At 40.4% G+C, this 21,732-nt stretch overlaps 1 protein-coding gene across 3 annotated transcripts in view; it reads right to left on the bottom strand.

The window, feature by feature from the left end:
• The window catches only part of LOC124554816 (syntaxin-binding protein 5), a 981,379-nt gene that overhangs the window by 115,180 nt on the left and 844,467 nt on the right, over positions 1 to 21,732 (bottom strand). For all 3 annotated transcript variants that reach the window (XM_047128475.1, XM_047128476.1, XM_047128477.1), the window contains exons 16-17: positions 20,262 to 20,384; positions 220 to 342 (exon numbers count right to left, since the gene is read on the bottom strand). In XM_047128475.1, the coding sequence (XP_046984431.1) occupies positions 220 to 342; positions 20,262 to 20,384 (246 nt within the window). The remainder of the gene's footprint in view (positions 1 to 219; positions 343 to 20,261; positions 20,385 to 21,732) is intronic.

The following is a 21,732-nucleotide window of genomic DNA, read 5'->3' as shown; positions in this document are numbered from 1 at the left end:
CAAATTTCTATATTAAGAATGTGTGTGTGCGTGAGAGAGAGAGAGAGAGAGAGAGAGAGAGAGAGAGGGAGCACATGCGCGAGCACATGTTCTACACACCCAAGTACATGGGCAGATGCATGCACATGTGCATGTTGTTACAGCAAACATTTTACTTTCCAGAACACACGCAAAATTTTACACAACATTACAGAACTAATATTTAGTTGTTTTACTTACTTATTTTTTCTCGCCCATCTTTATTCTCGTCGCGCCATGCTTCATATGAATATGGTATAAGTGCACCATTACAGTCCAAAAATGACATCGTTAGAATACATCCCTTAAGCCGAAAAATTGTGCCTGTGTACAGAAATTAGTTTTGTTAAAATTTCAAGAGCTCAGCATTTTTGACATAAATTTTAAAATCCAATGAGCATTGTTTTGCAGATTAAAACAAAAATATTTGGCAATTTGTGTAGATATGTACTAATAATAAATCACATAAAATAAGACTGGTAAGGATGAATAACACATTTATTTATACTTCCAACATAACTGCCTTTCAGTAGAAGTACATGGTTCTTGGAACAGGTATAGAAAGCATTATGGTTATCTGATATTTTTTTTCCATTTAGTTTACGGCTATGTCACTGGGGTTCAAATTGTGATCTATGAAACATGTCAGTTTAGTTAACTATAAAGCTATCAGATAAATCATTAGAATCTCTCTCTTTCCTGTACAAATTGATAAATTCATATGACCTAGATGGTGACAAATCATTTGAAGTTCAGATTTTCACATCATCACAATGCTTGAGATTAATGCTGACAAGCCATAAACACTCTCTTAAATACTCTACAAATGTCTTAGACTTCAGAATGGTTATAAAAGGCACAAGAGAAGTAAACTGTTAAGTAATACAGTGACATAAGTTTATTCTCTTGAGTGAGCCTTAAACCCAGAGGGGGCACTCCCAGGTGATGGACTGGGGAATACTTTAGTAGCTCCTGGCTGTAGGTAGAGGGAAATTAAAATACATAATAGTGAGCTGCTGAATGTTCAGCCGAGTTGTTATTTACATTTCCTGCACAATATTTCAAAATCCGGCCCAGTTTTCTTCAGGTGCTGCAAGTTTTCCTATTACGTGTATTCGCTAACTGGGAACTACTATTGGTCTCACCCTGCTATTTATGATCAAGTTTGATTCCTGTCATCAACTGTGCCTTTTGATGCTCTTTTGTTTCACAGAGGATTCACTGATACTCTGTGAAACAAATTCCCTCAGTGTTTTCCAATTCTGATGAAAGTGATGGTTGATGAGATTTCGATAAATTGAGTGCCAGACCCTAAGCATTATTTAAATTGACACCTATGTCCCTGTTTATTAGGTTTTCTGACATCCTTATTTCAATAGATGCCTTCATTATGCTGTCACAGAAACTTACTGTTTACATCACAATACTGGTCTCATCTTACTTCATTTAATGATTATATTTCAGACAGTGCTTGGTGACAGCTGATTTACTTGGTTGTTTAGTCAGGTGCATTGCTGATGTTCCTTGCATGTCTCCTTGGCAGTTCTGATAGTCTGCCCAACATACGATATGCCACAGTTGCATGGAATGCGTACACAACTGGCTTTTGGAGACCTTGATTATACTTAATTAAGAATACTTTTTATCTTAGTTGAAGGAATGTTTCCATAGTTATCAACTGATCTTTCCGGATAATCAATTTTTGGCTTTTCTTACCCAGTCCCAATCTCAACCTCTTTCTCAGGCATACCTGATTTTGACTGCATCATCCATTCAGTACCCATACCTTCAGAACACCTGTCACAGGTGTTTTAACCCTCCAGTGAGTCTCTCCTTCTTTGAAAGTGTTCAAGATCTATGTACTAGAGTCTTTAGCACCATATTTCTTTGTGATGGATGGTGATGGCTCAATGCACAAAACAGATGTCAGAGTGTGTAGATTTTCTATATACACTGTGACCCAGAGATCCATCTGGTCTTATCTTAACTAACACATAAAGTAATGGCAGTTGACCCAACTTTTTCAATTTCCATCTTCAACTTCATATTACAATGGATAGAGCTTCAAAGGGAGTAGTGGATGTCTGGAATCAAACTCAGCTATCAATAGTGGTGTGAGACCAACAGTAGCGCACAGTCTGGTGAGAGTCCAGGCAGCAAGTACACAAAATAGCAAAACTCACAGCACCTGAGGAACATAGCTGGGTCGGTCATTGACATATTGTGCAGAAAATGGAAACAACTTTGTTGAATACCCAGAAGCTTACTATTAATCAGTCACACTGCAAAAGCCTGAGAGATCAAATTGAAATACCTCCTACAGACGAAAAAGGCTGGAGAGAAAACTCTGATAGAAGATCCAGCTATGATAGGCCCAGCACGCTGGCAGTGGATAAAATACATGCTTTCAAACATACGCTAGCAGGGAAGGTGGAAGAAGTGAAGGATTCACTAAATACAAGGAGACTGGATATTTTAGGATTGTCAAAAACTAGGTTGAAGGATAGATGATGCAGGAAGCTGAGTGTATACCGGAATGGGAATGAGGAAGAAGAAAGACATGCAGTGGCAGTGATTATGGGAGGAGGGCTGAAAGAGGAGGTAAAGGGAACGAGTGACAGGATGATGCCAGTCAAAATGAATGTGAAAGGGAAGGAGGTGGAAATTCTACAAGTAACAGGCGGTTGTAATTAAAGTGCTGCTACTTATGGAGGTCCAGAGTGAGCTGTAACTATTGTGTGGCAGTAAAACTTGGTAGGTATGCTAATGGATTAACGCTGATCTGATTTACGGTGGGAAAAAATTAGTTCCAATTTTGATAGTTCTATGTGTCTTTCTTTCATTCACAGTGCCAGCTCTCCAGTTGGTCGCCAAAGTTGGAACTAATTTGTCGTCCAGGGTAAATCAGTCCTGCATTAATGCAGTAGCGCATCTAACAAGTTCCACTGCCATACAATAATTACAGCCCACGCTGAACTGCTGTAAGTAGCTGCACTATAATTATAACCACCTGGTATATGTGCCCCATGTTGGATGTTTTGCTACAGATGATGACAAATTTGAAGAAGAAATGCAGGGACAACTAACTGGACAGAAGATCATGATAATAGGAGACATAAATACACAAGTGTGCAAGGAAAGAGAAAGGTATTAGAAAATTTAGGAGTTGAAGGATGATAAACAATAAACAAGGAAGGATGACAATTGATACAGTTTTGTAAAAGGAATGGACTTGCAGTTGCAACATCAGGTTTAAGAAAAAGGGAAGTCATAAAGTAACATGGTACAAACATGATTTGGCAAATAAATCTATGGTAGACTTCATAATATGTGAGCAGGACACAAATAGAACACAAATATGGAATTATTTACCTTCCAAAGCCCTAGACAGCTATCACTGTCCTAGTAGTGACGGTTAGAGGGATTCAAGTGAAAAAGAGGGCAGGAAGACAGAAAAGAAGGACAAGAATGTGGATTGAAAGACAAGAAATGCAAAATATAATTTCAGAAATAGTAAAGAGCAGCTTACCAAGGGATGAAATGAAGTTAGCTGAGGAGATGAAATGAAACTTGCCGCCCAACTTGACTAGAAGGAGGGATCAGTTGGTAGGACACATTCTGAGACATCAAGCGATCACCAGTTTAGTACTGGATGGAAGTGTGGGGGGTAAAATCATAGAGGGAGAACAAGTGATGAACACAGTAAGCAAATTCAGATGGATATAGGTTGCAGAAGTTGTTCGGAGATGAAGAGGCTTGTACAAGATAGAGTATCATCGAGAGCTGCATCAAACCACTCTTCAGACTGAAGACCATAACAACACTGGAGGAGTAATCAGAAAAATTTGAAACAACAACAGTGGAAGCAGCAGAAAAAGCGTGCAGAAGAACCAGTGATAAAAAAAGACTGACAGAAACATGCAGGTGAACTGATATACAAGGTTGGTGCAAAAGTTTATAGTGTTTTTGTTGTGCATGTTGATAGTCCAGTTACTATGGGTTTAGTTATCAACTGTCTTTTTTTATTTGTAGTTACTTTCATTTTGTCATTTGGAGATAGGGAGCGGAGCTGTGGGTCCTAGAAAATGAAGTGCCAAGTGGAGAGATCTGAACATTTCTGACATATTCTTCTGTTTGAATTCAACAGAGGGTGACAGCAGTGGAAGCAACCAGAAAATTTGCACTGTGTATGGAGATAATGCCATTGGACAGAGCACAGCAAGAAAACTGTTTTCTTGTTTTAAGAAGGATGATTTTGACATTATTGATTCTCACTGTTCAAGAAGAACTATCCTTTATTGTTACTGGTGACGGGAAATGGTGCCTTGATATTAACATAAGGAAAAGAAAGGAATGGCTCAGTCCAAATAAAGCTGCAACTCCCCATACAAATACCTGTGCACACAGATAATGTTATGCACCTGGTGAAACAGTGACAGTGTGGTTTACTACAAATTTATTCCTGGTGACAGTTATTGTCAACAACTGAGACATATTGCAGATGCAATCCCAGAACAACAATCAGAAGAATGCATGAAGTGATGCTACTTGAACATAATCATTTTGAACACTCATATGACACAAGACATAAATAGAACTTTATGCTCACCTCTCATCACTTAAAACTGCATGCTCAGACTCCTCAGTATATAGCAATGGAAATTCACAAAACAATAAAAGGGTGTGACATAATGAATATGAAGATAAATATTTTAAAATGCAAGTTACATGATTTTCTAACTAAACGATGCTACTACTCTGTGAAAGATTTCATGAAGTACGAAGTGATACTTTGAGCTGGATCCCTAAAATGGAATAAAAATTTATGATAGTTATAGTAGATGTAAATACTGTAAGTCTGACAAATTTCAAATAAGTAGACACTCCACAAAGTATTATTGTAAGTGTGAAAAATTTTTAAATAAGCAAATTGTAACCTTGACATGTCTCCTGTACATCAGACACATGTTCTGAAATTGTGCACATTATGAGATGAATGAAAAACATTACATTACATAATGACTGCTCACATTCTGGTAGAATGACAAAAAATGCTATGCAGGAGTTGGGTTGGGAATCACTTTTGTAACCCACTTATTCACCCGATTTTGCATCCTCAGATTTTCACCTTTTCCACATTCTATTGAACAACCTTCAAGGAACTTCCTATCCAGATGAAAATGCTCTCCAAACTTCACTTGAGTTCTTTGCTTCGAAACGACATTATTTCTACAGTCATGGAATAGAAAAGCTACCGCAGTGTTGGCAGATTGTTGTAAATAATGAAGGAGAATATATTATTAGTGATTAAAGCTTCTGTTATGTGTATCTATTGTGTTTATTAAACTTATGGAAAAACTCTACGAACTTCTGCACCAACCCCATAGTGAGGAAGGAAATTGCATAGAAAAAATGCATTCCATATATAGTTTCAACAGAGAACAGAGGAAGAAAAACAGGAATACACTGAGAAGAATGTGGCTAAAAGAGTGGTACCAGGGGTGAATTGGATATGGATGGCAGAGTGGACAAAAATGACAGGAGAGGATGGTGAGATAAATAAGAGAGTTCTCTATGTAATGGTTAAGACTAAGAAGAAGCGCATTATGGAAAATGTAGGTTGATCAACAGAGAAGCAAAGAAAGTTGATAATGTACAGAAAATGAAGGCAACATGGAAGGAATGTTCTGAAAATTTACTAAAACACAATGTAAATATACATGAGGAGGTATATAGATGTCGAGATGGGCCTAAACTGGACTGAAGTAGTGAAAGTGATAAGGTCATGAAAGGAGGGAAAACACCTACACTGGATGAAGAAATTGTCGATGTGGTGAGAGCAGCTGGCACTGCTAGAGTGCAGTGGCTCTATGGGTAATGAGAAGAGTAGAGGAAGAAAGGAGGACACCTGAAGACTGGAAAAAGAAAATCTTACAACTAATCTGTAAGAAAGGTTACAGGAAATTACATCAAAATTACATGGGAATTACTTAGATGTGTCAAGCTGCCAAGGTATTTGAGAAGAGCCTGGAAAAGAGAGTACGGAAGATAGTTGGAGGAGGACAGAGAGGAACAAAATGGGTTTAGACCAGGAAGAACAACAGTGGATATAATTTTTAGAGTAAGGCAGCTCCAAGAGACACACAGCTTATATGGTAAAGCTCTACTAAAGGTGTTCCTGTACAATAAGGAGGATTATGACACCATGAAGAGAAACAAGATCTGGGAACCCCTTCATAAAAGGGGAATTTGAAGGCTGACTATAAGGAGAGCAAAGGAAATGTACCAAGGAAGTGAGAGTTATGTAAAAGCAGGAGGAGAGGAGACAGACTGATTACTGCAGAAACATGGGCTGAAGCAAGGGAGTGCACTATCCCAACTACTTGTCATCACTGTTTTGGAGGAGATAATGACAGCAGTGGCAGTGTGATTAGTAGATGAAAATGTGAAAGCAATGGTGTTTGCTGATCATTTAATCGTGTGAGGAACTGGAGTAAGAGAGACACAAGACAGGCTAAATATATGAGATGCAGTATAGGTCGAAATTTAATGAGAAGAATTGTAATGTGACAGGAATAAGAAGACAGTAGCAATGGACATAAGTATGAGATGGAAAGTGCTAAAGAAGCTGAAAGTTTCAAGCATGTGGGAAGTGTAACAGAAGACAGTGGCAGGAATTATGACGAGATTAGTATAAGGGGAAGGCGAGCACATGGATTCTTCTAGAGCGTAAGAAGACTGGTATGGGGCAAGGATGTACCACTAAAAAGCAAGCAAATGTTATACCATGCATATTATGCTCCAATACTCACTCATGCATCAGAAACATGGGTAATGAAGAAAAGGCAGGTGACCAGGATACAAACTTTTTCAAAGAAGCATGACAGGACTTACTAGAATGGACGGAGTAAGGAATGAGAGACAGAGAAACAGTGAAGGAGAAGCCAAAGCAAAGAGACCACAGAAAAGACAAGATTAAGATAGTATGGACATGTTGAAAGAATGAGAGTTGTTAGGATACTAAGACACACTCACGAAATGACAATAGGAGGCAAGAGACCTGTAGAAAGACCAAGAGATGGATTGTTAGTGTGAGAGGATGTGGGGAGAAGACTGGGACAAAGTGGAAAGAGAAACATGGTTGGAGGACAGGAGAGGCTTATGTCCCAAACAGACCCAACAAGGAGTTGGAAACCGTAGAAGAAGAAGAAGAAGAAAAGGATGATGATGATGAAGAAAAGAAGAAGAAGAAGATGATAATGACACAGTTTGTTATGAAAACTGAAAAATGAGTGGACAAAGAACTTTATTTTATAACTTCCCTAACAACTGGAAGCTGTTGGAAATAGTCTTACTTAAGATTCTTAGGGCTTTTGTAAGGGATCTTGGGAACTTCAGGAATCTATCAAAACAGAGTAAACTTCATAATGACTACCACCACCAGGAAGTGCCAAAAACTTCATATGTCTATTTCATTTAGCACACAAGACAGACATATTTTAATCTTGTGAGATACTTAGATAGGAAAAAGTTTCTTTGATGAGTTGTGCTGAAATTACAATGAAATACAATTTGAACAACAAAAAGAATATACTCTATGTGATCAAAGTATCCGAACACCCCCAGAAAAATACGTTTTTCATATTAGGTGCATTGTGTTGCCACCTACTGCCAGTGATTGCGTGTCACTCGTGTCATATGTCTGTACGTGAGATTTCCACACTCATAGACATCCTTAGGTCCACTGTTTCTGATGTGATAATGAAGTGGAAACATGAAGGGACATGTAAAGAACAAAAGCATACAGGCTGACCTCATCTGTTGACTAACAGAGACCGCCGACAGTTGAAGAGGGTCATAATGTGTAATTAGCAGACATCTATACATACTATCACAAAGGAATTCCAAACTGCATCAGGATCCATTGCAAGTACTATAACAGTTAGGCAGGAGGTGAGAAAACTTGGATTTCATGGTCAAGCGGCTGCTCATAAGCCACACATCACACTGGTAAATGCCACTCAATGCCTCGCTTGGTGTAAAGAGAGTAAACATTGGACGATTGAACAGTGGAAAAATGTTGTGTGAAGTGACGAATAACTGTACACAATGTGGTGATCCTATAGCAGGGTGTGGGTATGGCGAGTGCTCGGTGAACGTCATTTGCCAGCATGTGTAGCGCCAATGGTAAAATCCAGAAACAGTGGTGTTATGGTGTGGTCATGTTTTTCATGGAGGGGGCTTGCACTCCCTTGTTTTCTTGCATGGCACTATCACAGCACATTCCTACAATGACGTTCTGCACTGTTGAAGAGAAATTCATGGATGGCAGTTGCATCTTTCAACAAAACTGAGTGCTTGTTAATAATGCACAGCCTGTGGCAGAGTGGTTAGATGACAATAACATCTGTGTAATGGACTGGCCTGCACAGAGTCCTGACCTGAATCCTGTAGAACACCTTTGGGATGTTTTGGAACGCCAACTTCATGTCAGGCCTCACCGACTGACATCAATACCTCTCCTCAGTGCTGCACTCCATGAAAAATGGAGTGACATTCCCCAAGAAACCTTCCAGCACCTGACTGAACATATGCCTGCGAGAGTGGAAGCTATCATGAAGGCTAATGGTGGGCCAATACCCAACACCATATTGAATTCCAGAATTACTGATGGAGGGCGCCACAAACTCTTAAGTCATTTTCAGCCAAGTGTCCGGTTACTTCTGATCACTCAGTGTACATGCGATGTCTGTCTTTCATGCCCAAAAGAACAGACACTATTTTGATCCTGCAGCCACTATGAATTGAAACACAATGGAATTAAAAGACATCAGCTGCCAGTGGGTGTTGATTTGTATCAATGTAGCAGGTTGAAAATTTGTGCTGGACCAGGATTTGAATGCAGGTCTCCTGTTTATCAGGAAGATGTGCTATCCACTATGCCTATTCAGAGACAGTAGTCGCTACAACCACACAGACAGCATGCCTCCCATCAGACCCAAATTCTCAGCTCACACAACTCACTACCAACACATCTGAAAGAACAGACAACACACATGTAACAAAGGTGATGCTGGCCAATGATCCCTTCAGTGCAGGTGCACACCAATTGTGAATTATTGTGGGAATCTGTAAGATGCTGTGAGTAATGAGGCTAATGAGCAGGGGCACTATATCACTAGTTTGTGGTATGAATTGAGAATTCAGGTCTCTCAGGAAGTGTGTTAGGATAGTTCATGTGGTTGTGGTGACCACTGAGTACAGTATTCCTATTTACAAGCATATTCAGCAATTCTGTAATTACCTTACGGCCACTGGTTTGCTGTCCTACACTAACTGAGTCTACATCTACATCCATACTCACAAGCCACCTGACGGTGTGTGGAGTCAAAAAGTTCGGGTGTGTTTGTCACCAGTAGGTCTAAGAAGCTATTTTCATGAAGTGTTTCTCTGGTTAACTGCTCAAGATAACTGTCAGGTAAGGAACTTTAAACAATTTCATGTGATCTTCCATCCCTACTATGCATCTCAGTCACTTGAATCTGCCATTCTATAGCTGTTAAGTTAAAATCTCTACCCAAAACTATAACATGACCAAGAAATTTATCCAAAATATTCTCCAAGTTTCACCTCAAATGTTCTGCCACCACTGCTACTGAGGCAGGGGGTTTATAAAGATCCCATGACCCTGTCTAATCCACCCTTAACACTTTTCTTTGCCCAAATTATTTCTCATTCTGAATCTGTAACAATATCATTAGATATTATCATGTTTTATATTGCTATAAACACATCTCCACCACCTGCATCCAACTTATCTCTGAGGTAAACACTGCAGTCAGAATTTAGAATTTCATTGCTACTACCTCAAATTTCAGCCAGCTTTCTGTCCTAGTTAGTATGCAGGCACTGTTATAGTTTAGAATTGAGATTAGCACTGGTACCTTTCCTAGATGCTCCAGTAGTTAATTAATACTGTATTAACATTTTCTTTCTCCAATCGTCTATGACAAATGCTACTCTGTCTGGACTCTTATCAGGTCTGTGGAGCGACTTCTCTAACCTGAAAAACCCACATGTAGACACCATACATACGCTGCTACCTAAGTAGCCACTTCCTGCATGTAGTACCTTCCTGCATGTAGTACCTTCCTGCATGTAGTACACACCTGATATTTTGTGGGGGTACCCTACAATAATCCACCTGGTAGCAGAGGTCAAGAAATTTGCATCTGATACTGTCACAGAAGCATCTGAGTCTCTGGTTTAGACCTTCCACTCTATTCCAAACCAGAGTGAGTGTTCAGTTCTGGGAATGATGCTGCAAATTGATAGCTCTGCTTCCACTCTATTCCAAACCAGAGTGAGTGTTCAGTTCTGGGAATGATGCTGCAAATTGATAGCTCTGCTTCCACTCTGCCAAACCAGCTAGTTGCCTGTAGGAACCAAGGATGGCCTCTGAACACAGGCAGCAGGCATCATTCATACATACATGAGCCACAATTTGCAAACAGGTGCACCCAGCGTGCTCAGTCGCTGCCAGGAGAGTCTCCTCCACACGAGACCCCCTCAGCATGCAAAGAGTGATGGCCCTCTTTCCCAATCTGTCTGCTATTTGCCTGAAGGGTTTGATCACCTATCTAGCATTGGAGCTCCCAATGACAAACAATCCAATTCTCTGAACTCGACCAGACGTCTCAGGAAGATCAGCCCCAGTCCCAACAGGTGTGATGTGCTGTGCTGGCTTAGATGTACTTTCTGCAGCAGGCAATACTTCAAACTTTTTTGACATAAGGGGACAGCCATGTGGCCAGTACCCATTTTCACCCTTGGCCCAGACGTTGGTGACCCCAACATTGTTCACCAGCCACTGTCAGGAAACTGTTGACTGGAGAGGATGTGCCAATTGGGAGGTGCAGTGGCATCATGAATTCTAGTTGACACCATAGGCTCCAGAGATGCCAAAGAATTCAGCCCGGGTGCCCCAATGCCACTGCAGCGTAGAGCAGCAGCCTGAAGCCTGCCAGCTGTGGTCAACATAGCTTTCAGCTATTTACAGACAGTGACCTACTCCCCCGGCACCTGTATGCAACAGGAACAGTACCTATCCATCTTTAATCAATAAACAAGAAACTGAAAACAAGCTCTGGTGTTTTTGATGGCACTGAAGGTGGTATTAATAGAAAAAGTCTCAGAATGAAAAGTTTGAGCTGCTGTATGAACACTGAAGTCAAGTGCATGGCACACAGTTAGATAATTAACAGAGAGTACCAACTGGTTGCTCTACAGTGTGCACCCAGTCTACTTGACTGTGGTGCTGCAAGCTGCATAAGTATATACTGCTAAAACTATGACACACACAATATTTTAAAAAAAGAGACCAAAAGCAAGTTCTGGTATCTTTTAGATGGCACTGAGGATGATGATAATAAACAGACACAAAATAAAAAGCACAAGCTGCTATACGAACACTAGCTCACTGAAGTCGAGTATGTCAGCGGCCTATGCTGCATAACATTGCTTATGTTGTTTAACACATTGATTAAATTTGAGCGTAGCTGCACCAACGTGAGTTTGGTGACCATAATAGTCAGTCAGCAAACCACAAATATCAGGAAAAGTAAAATTACTTGGATCATACAGTGGGCGTAATTTTTGCCCCACTTCATTTACTGCTGGAAGACAGTGAGAGAGCATGACATAAATCGACCCCCAGACCCTTATTTGCCTTGTAAAAACAAGAAAATAGTGGAAGATGCGGCGAGTAAAACGTAGCTTCTGTCTATTGTTGGTTTTGCAGCATCTATAACAGCAATGTCTGCAGTTGCCGTTGGGATTCCCACTGTTTTTCTTGCTGCTGCTGTTGCTACTTCTGTGGCTGCCACTGGGTGTCCCACTGTTTTTGCTGCAGTAGTTGAAACTGCTGCTGCCACAGCTTTAAAAACTTGGGACTCGTGCTTCACTGGAATAATAGTTGCATGCCGAGAAAGTTCTCATCACCACTTTTATATCATACTCTCTATAGGCAGAACACAGTTTATGACAACTTGCATTGGTGAGAATGTAAGAGACTAGTGTAACAAAACAGGCAGGTCCAGAGGTAAATGACAGTACAGTTTGTGAAGTTAACAGATACCAAAACGGAATTCAGAAAGTAGAAAATTCATCTTAAGTGTATACAACAATCAAGGGAGTAATCGAAATCACAATCATAAATCAGGCCAGGTCAAGACTCCACTATTCAATGACACATAATTGAAGGCTTTGGAGATTAGTGAGAGACCAACTGGTAATAACCGGGCCACAGTATTTCATGGTAAACACTCATCAGAATGAGGAGCCACCTCATATGCTTGGTGGCTACTTGGGCTAGGCAGGGAATTTGAATCACCACTACATACTAAATATATACAAGGGATTCTTCAAGCAACGGCAAATTTCACCTGCTGCAGTACCTTAAAGACTGCGTGTAACAATGTTTCTGTACAATAGATTCATTAGATAAACTGATCTGCCTTAGGAAAAATTACACACACAGAATTGTTAAAATCTATCACTGAATATTCCAAAATAATACTTTTGACCATTTAAGCTGTCATAAAATGTGTGTTTAAAACATAACTTCGAGTACAGTTCATTCTGTATCTCAGTAAATCAAAAATAAAGCTGGGCTTTGCCAGTCAGATGAGTTATATTTTCAATTTCAACTTTAAGTTGTGATTGTGTTTTATCCCACATGAAGAGTCACTAGATCATGCTTCATTCAAAGCCTGAATGGCCTCACTGTTCATAAACTATTTATGAAAATTTATTTCGTGTGAGGGTGAACAATGGTGTGTAATCCCTGTGATTCTCGGGCAGACAAGAACCTATACACCTGATGTGATACCTCATCACAAGGAGGCTTTGTTTTGGGATGGTTTTGTATGCATTTCTTGTCAGCCTCATCAGCTCTTGGAGGATGGTATCAATCACATTCAGATATTGTCTTCTTTCTGAAACACAATATACCCATAGTTGGTCTATAAAACTGTAAGACACACGTCCTGTCTGGTCCACACAAAAGTATCTGGTGTCTTGAAGGAGTCTGCCTTCAGATATCCCCAAGAAAGGAAACCATGATAGCTTAGAATCAAATATGGGCTACGATGCTTGACATGAAAGCTTAGGAAAAAAAAATATCCCCCCTTCTCCCCCATTAAAAAATTTACACACACACACACACACACACACACACACACACACACACACACACACACACACACGAGAGAGAGAGAGAGAGAGAGAGAGAGAGAGAGAGAGAGAGAGAGAGAGAGAGAGAGAGAGAGAGAGAGAGAGAGAGACCATTAAGTCCTGGCTACTCCTCCAACATCCAACAGCCTAACTACCATTTGTCACTGTCAAGTTGTTCGTACAAAGCAAAACAGAAAATTATAAAGTCAAGAAAAAGGAGAACTATATTGGACTCACTGCCATGGATATTATACTAATGACAGCAACTGTTTTTGTATGGAATCCATTTCTCCTGCTCTCATATGTCAGACCTAACTTAATCAACTCTAATCTATGAACTGTCAGGATAGGATGATCCAAAATTGAAAAGTACTCACTGGAATTGATTTTATCAGAAACTCTACCCTATTGGAGGTGTAAACAGATGATGATATGCGTAATGTGTAATGTTGCCACATGCCTGACGAGGTACCGGTGGTTGAAACATGGCTAATACCACAGGCCAGTCACATGGGCAAATATAAGTCTGCCCAGTGAGACACGCGCACCTCCCTCCAATATTTCAACAAAGGCTTAATCAGTCTTATATCAAACAACTAAATATTATATGTGGGGATAGGAAATCATGGGAACAACTGAAATAGTGCATCACTTCACTGCAATTTGCATTTATTCTAACACCTGGTAACAGACCAAGAAAATGTCGCATGTTACACTTGACAGATAATAGCACTAGAACAATAATAAACACCTGAGTCAGTTTTCTGCACTTTAACTAAAGTTCAACAGGCAAACACAATTTAAGTTTTCCGATAAATATAAATATGCACATAGGCGCATTAAAGAACTGGTTATGAAACAGTCACTTATAACATCAAGGCAGTACACTCCATTTAAAGGGAAAATAATTAGCAAATTTACACATTGACTGGAACATTAAGGTGAATAACAGGAAAGTGCACCGTCCACAATGCCTTACGGCGACAGTTAACCTCCAATAAGTTCCTTTCTTTACAATATGACATTAAGTACAGACATTTAGATTCCACAATTAAAACTGGTGGAAAAACACTAAATTGGAAACTGAAAAACCTATACTCAAAGGAGCTGCACTCCATCAAAACACTCCAAAAAAGGCAACTTAACGGCTACCTAGAGTAACAAAATTAAGAATAGCATGCTTATATATTGACTAGAATAAAGGAATAAATAACACACACACGGCTTCTGATGTCCAACAAATTGTGTTGGGCTATTGAGCACTGATTAATTTAAGTTAGCCACAACATATGCTAACCAGGTTAGTGGCATATTTAAAGACAAGCATTGAGCAAGAACCCTGGTCAGAAGGTAATGGAACCAGTACTAATTTACAACTAACTACATTATTGAAATGAACTGATAACAGGTTGACCATTACTGTTATGGCATATGATGGACAGTCAATAGACTGAACACTCAGCTGAAACCCAAGTATAATGCTGAGGGGCGAAACACCCAGCCCAAAGCATTGTTAGGGCTGACACCTAGTTTGAGAACAAAACAGCCATGAAACAAGAAGATGATGTTGCAGCTTGCAGTACAAATGCCAGAGCCCCAATACAGCTTTAACCCAAGGCAGGACTAAAGCACACTAGTTTCTCACTCAATTAAAGTTTCCAAAACAATCAAAACTAGCAGGATTCCCTTAAACGGCAGGTGTGCCAGCACTTCTGTTCATACCCCAGAATCAACTAGCGTAACATAAATCATTGACACATTTCAGATAATATTTTAAAACAACATACTTAAATACCTTTGTTTACCACACGCCTTAATTAGTTAACAGATTAGGCCCTGTCATTGATGTCATGCAAATGAGGTAGCAAGTTAAGGTCTACAATTCTACTTTGCCATTTAACATGCATCATGAGACAAGAAAAGAAAGAACCCAGCTAATTAATTGAAAGTAACTACTTGGATTCAGAATTTGATGATGTGCTTAAAATCAACAGACAAAGATGAGAGTCAAGTTTACACTCGCAAGAAGCACATGCAGAACATGAGCATAAGGTGAACATTAAATAAACTGCTCCTTGTTGAATGATTTACACACCGATGAAACAAATAATCTTCTCCGAATTACTGCAGACGCCGGAATCCCCAGTGGCTTGCAAATGATGCAAATAATGGTCAAAACGTCTTACTTTAAGTCTAATGACATCCGTAGGATAGGAGTTTCAACGGACAACCAGGTCCTTGGATCCACCTGTGACCAAGACAGCAACATTGGTTGCTATCATGGCTTTAATGATGAATCACACCTGACACGAGTCGTGCCAAACCATCAACAAAACGGCATGGCCTCCAGTACGCTCCAAGAAGTCTGCAATCAGAATTCCTCCTCCTGACCAACGCTCTCCCACAAACACGGCAGGCAGCCAGCCACAGCAATGCCACAGTGCCCTCTGGCTAGGCTGAGAAAACAGCAGAGCGCGAAGTGGGAATTTCAAAAGGAACACGCTACAGACAAGGAAGAAACGCACAGAACCAACCGCGACAGTTCATCGCGGTTCACCTAGCATTGGTCTCTGCTTCAGTTAGCTGCTACAAATTATTAACTTGTGGTTTCGATCACCACTAACCCGGACAGAACTTTGATTATGGATACACGTTTACTGGGTATGTAGTGCTATGGCATCTCTGTGTGATTCACATCTTTAATGGATCCTGAAATGTGGCTGGTTGGATTGGCCTCCCAAGCTATCTGATGCAGATCCACCTGGCCTTTGCTTTTTTGCTTTTCATTACTGGCACCAACTTTAGGTTTGAAGGATGATAAACAATGCTGGGTGATATCACCTTCACTGCAATGTTGGGTTCTTCAGCTCATGCATCAATCTCACTAAGAGATTTCCAAGATGAAGCAATGTGCACACTGCTATGTCTACTGGTCTTGTATGGATGACAATGTTGCACAGATGGTGCAACAGTGTGCTATTTTCAAGGTACACAAAATGGCCCTACTCTAGTCATTCTTGCTGTCGCCTGTGCCGAAACAGTTGTGGAACCAAGTTTGCGCTGACTTTGCAGGCCCATTGTTGGGGTCCAGGTGGTTAATCACTGAGGACTCTTCCTCTAGCTTCCTGTACATTGCCCAGGCAAATTACAATGGTAGCCACGGCGGGAGCCTCGGAAACAATCTTTGCAACAGTGTGTGCACCCCATGCACTGGAGCCCATCAATGGTCTCCATTTCACAGCAGCCAATTTCAGGATGTTTTGGACACACAGTGGCATTATTCATTTTACTACGTCCCCTCTCTACCCAGCCTCAAATGGGCTAAAATAATTTGTTTGCACTTTCAAAGTACAAATCCTCAATGCCTTAGGGTCTGCTAAATCAGCTTCAGCACTAAGCTCCTTCCTAGCTTCTTAAGTGTCCACACCCATCAGTGTTTGGAGCCCTCAGAGGACACTTCTAGATCACCCGTGCCTGCTGCTGGAAAATGAAGCTGATGCAGCCACACCATTGCTTGTGGGGGCCTTGATGTGGACTTGCACATTTGTGTAGAATCCAGGGTGGATCAATGGGTCTGTGGCAGAACGGCAGATGGGACAGGTGGTTTTGGTGGCTGCAACATGTGGTATTCAGTGCCGATAATGCAACCAACTTTGGTCAGCAACCTCCCACATTGAGAAATCCTCCTCCACCACCACCACCACCACCACCACCACCACCACCACCAGCACCACCATCGCAGGCACATCATAACTCTCTCCATTCCATGGGCTTGGAGTATGGCCACCTCGTCTGTTCTTCTTACAACATGTGGGATGTGCCCAAAGAGGCTGATCTGGCTTCACCATCAGTAGAATCAAAAATATGTTGCACTCCACAGGGATGCTTTCACTTCCAGAAATCTTTAGGAAAATGCAAGAAGCTCCAGATCCACCAATGGTGTCACTGGTGGCCCCAGACATCTCTAAGGATGCCCTCCACAGTGGTGTCAACCAGTTCCCAGCCACTTCTGACATGTCACCCTACCACACACTGGCCAGGCAGGTACTGGAACCTAAGTTCTGTTTCAAAAGGGGAGAAATTCAATAACACAGCCAGACATACAAATGGAAGATACAGACATACTGACACATTTAATTCTGCGCACATCCAGCAAGTACACCCGTAAGATGGAACACAGCCACTATCACAAGCCAGTCATGAGAGCTCTTGACAGGCAAATGTAAGGCCACCCTATGTAGGTCTCTTCCTCACTATGCTGTCCTTTGACTTGTATCTACCTGTGATCTCTCAATGCTGTGTGATTGTTTACATTGTGTATGGTGCTATGAATTATGATCTTGTCATTTACACCACCGGTAGTCTATATGGAATTTTGATGATATGTTTATTGGCTATGTATTGCTTGGACCTGATACAACCAATCTGAAATCATCTCATATTAATTTGTATTGTGATTCAGATAAATACTTCACCAAGAACTATTGCTGTTTGGTTCAGAGACTAATAGACAATTTCACATTATTGTTAGAAAAGTTATTTGTCTTAGTGGAACACTGTTGGTCCTAAGGTAAAGTTGGTTTGGGGGAAGAGACCAAACAGCGAGGTCATTGGTCTCATCGGGTTAGGGAAGGAGGGAGAAGGAAGTCGGCTGTGCCCTTTCAAAGGAACCATCCCGGCATTTGCCTGGAGTGATTTAGGGAAATCACGGAAAACCTAAATCAGGATGGCCAGACGCGGGATTGAACCGTCGTCCTCCCGAATGCGAGTCCTAAGGTAAGGTTAAAACACTTTTTATTGACCTGGTTCTACAGGAGTTGTAAAGCAAAAGTTAGAGGACTATGACAGGTAATCACCATGAAACAATGCATAGCAGAGTGTGACTGTCAATGTTGAGTATGCACAAATGTTAATACATCATTAGATTCTCTACAGTGCTTCAAATACACCAAACAGATTATGAGCCTCATAACAGACTGTGGGTACTGAAGTCTCCCTGTAGAAGAAAAGTGCAGGAGAGCTATGTGCACCATGAGACCTTCATCGCCACAAAGCCTCCTGTAGCAGAAAGCATAGCAAGTATAACATCATCCTCTACATTGTGGAACTTTAACAAACATTAAGTTAAAATGTATTTGTGAAGTAACTGAATACTGAAACTCAAAGCAAGAAGCTGACAACCACAAAGATGCTATAAGCCAACACAGTGTCAAAGACAGGGTCAATTGAAACGGGCCTCATCCCATGTCCCTCCAAGTTCCCAGGTGCCACTGCCATGTGGCCTCATTATAACAACAGACACATCAGACAAGTAGTTCTAGTGTATTGTCAATTGACCTCACTATGGTATTGTGCATCTGATGCTATAGGGTGTGTAAAGTGTTACTAATCCGTTACCACTACTTACTCAGCTTCAGAGTAAAGTTGTCAGGCTGACAAGTGTTTAGGTTGTTGTTGTGCACCAATACACAGTTCTTGGAGGTGTTCACTGTACTACTGTACACTACAGTACTGTCTTCAAAGTATTCATTATTACTGAATCTGAACAGTATATCTACTCTTCCATAGCAGCTGAGTGGACTTGTCAGATCACCAGTACCGCATAGCACAGTTGTTACTTGGATGCTATATCCTAGAAACAATTTGGTAACAGAAGTATCAAAGAAAACCACACACTATTCTAAACTGCCATCCCTGGAGCAATTAACGAAAGCTAAGTTGTGCCTTTATTAATAAAGTGTTTGTGCTTTACTTGTTTATTCTGATTTCTCTCCTTTTGTTGCACATAACAATATTTTCTATAAACAAAACATAGAAATATTCCTCATGCCAGCAATTTCAGTTTTAGTAGATGTGTCCATAACTCAATGTTGAATTTCAGAACACGGTACGTGTTTTGACACCTTAATTTCTTGAAATTATGTCTCCTCCATGTATGCAGAACACTCCCTACTAAAAAGAAAAAAAGAGTTAACAGTGGTGTCAGGAGATTAATGCACTATTCCCAGCTTGCGAATAGCTCATCCACTGGTTGCCTTTTTCTGAAGTTCCCCTATCTGATTTGTACAAACTGTTTTTAATGGATAAAAAAACAGCTATATTTAATTATTATTAATTAGTATCATTATAAATAATTTTATAAATGTCTACAGAAGACTAAAAAAGAAAGGAAAGACATCCACAGTGGCTACATGCTTACTTTTAGTTACAAACTGTGTGTGTGTGTGTGTGTGTGTGTGTGTGTGTGTGTGTGTGTGTGTGTGTGTGTGTGTGTGTGTGTGGTGGGGGGGGGGGGGGGGGGGGAGGCATATGTTATTTGCAATAACCTCTTGTTTGTTTGTTGTTGTTGTTGTTGTTGTTGTGGTGGTGGTGGTGGTGGTGGTGGTGGTGACCTTGAGTCTGACGACAGGGTTTGATGCATCTCTCCACTGTACTCTGTCCTGTACAAGCTGCTTCATCTCTGCACTGCACATCTACTGCAACTAACATCAACTTGAATTTATCTCCTGTAGTGCCCCCCTCTACAATTTTTACCACCCTCAATTCCCTCCATTATGAACATTATTAGCCTTTGATGCCTAAGGATGTGTCCTAACAGTTGATCCTTCTTTTCTTTTAATCAAGTTATTCCACAAATTTCTTTGAGTTTCAGCTTTGCAGTTTTACCTCCATGCAGACATACTAAAGAAATGAAAGCTTATCAATAATACACTTAACATGAGAAAATACTGACGAGACCTGCAGAGGGAGTTTGCAATGTAACTCGATAAGGACTGTATTTTTTTAACTGCCTTTAAAAGCAAACTTTTTCATCACTCTTAACAAAACAGTTTAGCACATAAAAACAGAGACTTTTATTTTTAATTTGAATAGACTACTATCTGCATGGTGCTGATGTTTAACATAATAAAACAAGTAACCTTAAAATACAGCTTCAAAGTTTGCAAGTGTTAAATTAAATAAACATCATTAACTACATGGTTAACACACAATTACAGAAGAATACTAACCGCAAGGGCTGACAATAACAGGCTGTGTAAGTCTTGTCTCTCCTGCAGGTGGAAGATTAATTGTTATAGTCAGAACAGATCCTAGACTTGTGCCAACCCATAGTGTGGGAGACGTCGTCGGATCTGTACAGAAAAAAAGAGGAAACATACTGTTTACGTGCAGATATAATATTGTTACTTTATACAAACATAACACTTGCAAATAAATAAATAAAAATAAAAAAAATAAATATACTATTTCTGGCATTGAATCACTCAGGTCGGGGAATTAAGTTTGTGTATTTAAAATCAACATCAGAAAAGATGTAGCAGTAGCTCAGTTTGACAAGGAGAGTGAATAAAAAATTGAACACAGAATTTTTGAACAAACCAACCCCATATTCATGAACTGTTTGTAGCAAAACTACAGGAAACGTAATTTAGGATAACAAAATTGAGATATGAACACTTTCTTGGTTTGGTTTAATGACTATCTGTGGGACCTATAATAAAAGGCTCATGTGAAAGCAGACATGAAGCATTTGCCAGATTCACAAGAAAGGAACTGAGAATAAACTGTCTAGAATACTTAACATGTATTTCTTTCATTTATTACATTAGTGACATGCCTTGGTTTTTGCTTTTATCAGATCCTGTAATTAAGATCAATGTGAATGAGAAGTGTTGTACCGGTACATACAGGGTGTTTCAAAAATGACCGGTATATTTGAAACGGCAATAAAAACTAAACGAGCAGCGATAGAAATACACCGTTTGTTGCAATATGCTTGGGACAACAGTACATTTTCAGGCAGACAAACTTTCGAAATTACAGTAGTTACAATTTTCAACAGCAGATGGCGCTGTGGTCTGGGAAACTCTATAGTACGATATTTTCCACATATTCACCATGTGTAGCAATAATATGGCGTAGTCTCTGAATGAAATTACCCGAAACCTTTGACAACATGTCTGGCGGAATGGCTTCACATGCAGATGAGATGTACTACTTCAGCTGTTCAATTGTCTCTGGATTCTGGCGGTACACCTGGTCTTTCAAGTGTTCCCACAGAAAGAAGTCACAGGGGTTCATGTCTGGTGAAAAGGGAGGCCAATCCACGCCGCCTCCTGTATGTTTCGGATGGCCCAAAGCAATCACACGATCATCGAAATATTCATTCAGGAAATTAAAGACGTCGGCTGTGCGATGTGGCCGGGCACCATCTTGCATAAACCACGAGGTGTTCGCAGTGTCGTCTAAGGCAGTTTGTACCGCCACAAATTCACGAAGAATGTCCAGATAGCGTGATGCAGTAATCGTTTCGGATCTGAAAAATGGGCCAATGATTCCTTTGGAAGAAATGGCGGCCCAGACCAGTACTTTTTGAGGATGCAGGGATGATGGGACTGCAACATGAGGCTTTTCGGTTCCCCATATGTGCCAGTTCTGTTTATTGACAAAGCCGTCCAGGTAAAAATAAGCTTCGTCAGT

The sequence above is a fragment of the Schistocerca americana genome, chromosome X, assembly GCF_021461395.2.
Source record: "Schistocerca americana isolate TAMUIC-IGC-003095 chromosome X, iqSchAmer2.1, whole genome shotgun sequence".
In the NCBI taxonomy this organism is placed as follows: Eukaryota; Metazoa; Arthropoda; class Insecta; order Orthoptera; family Acrididae; genus Schistocerca; species Schistocerca americana.
This window is presented reverse-complemented; position numbering and strand designations above follow the sequence as displayed.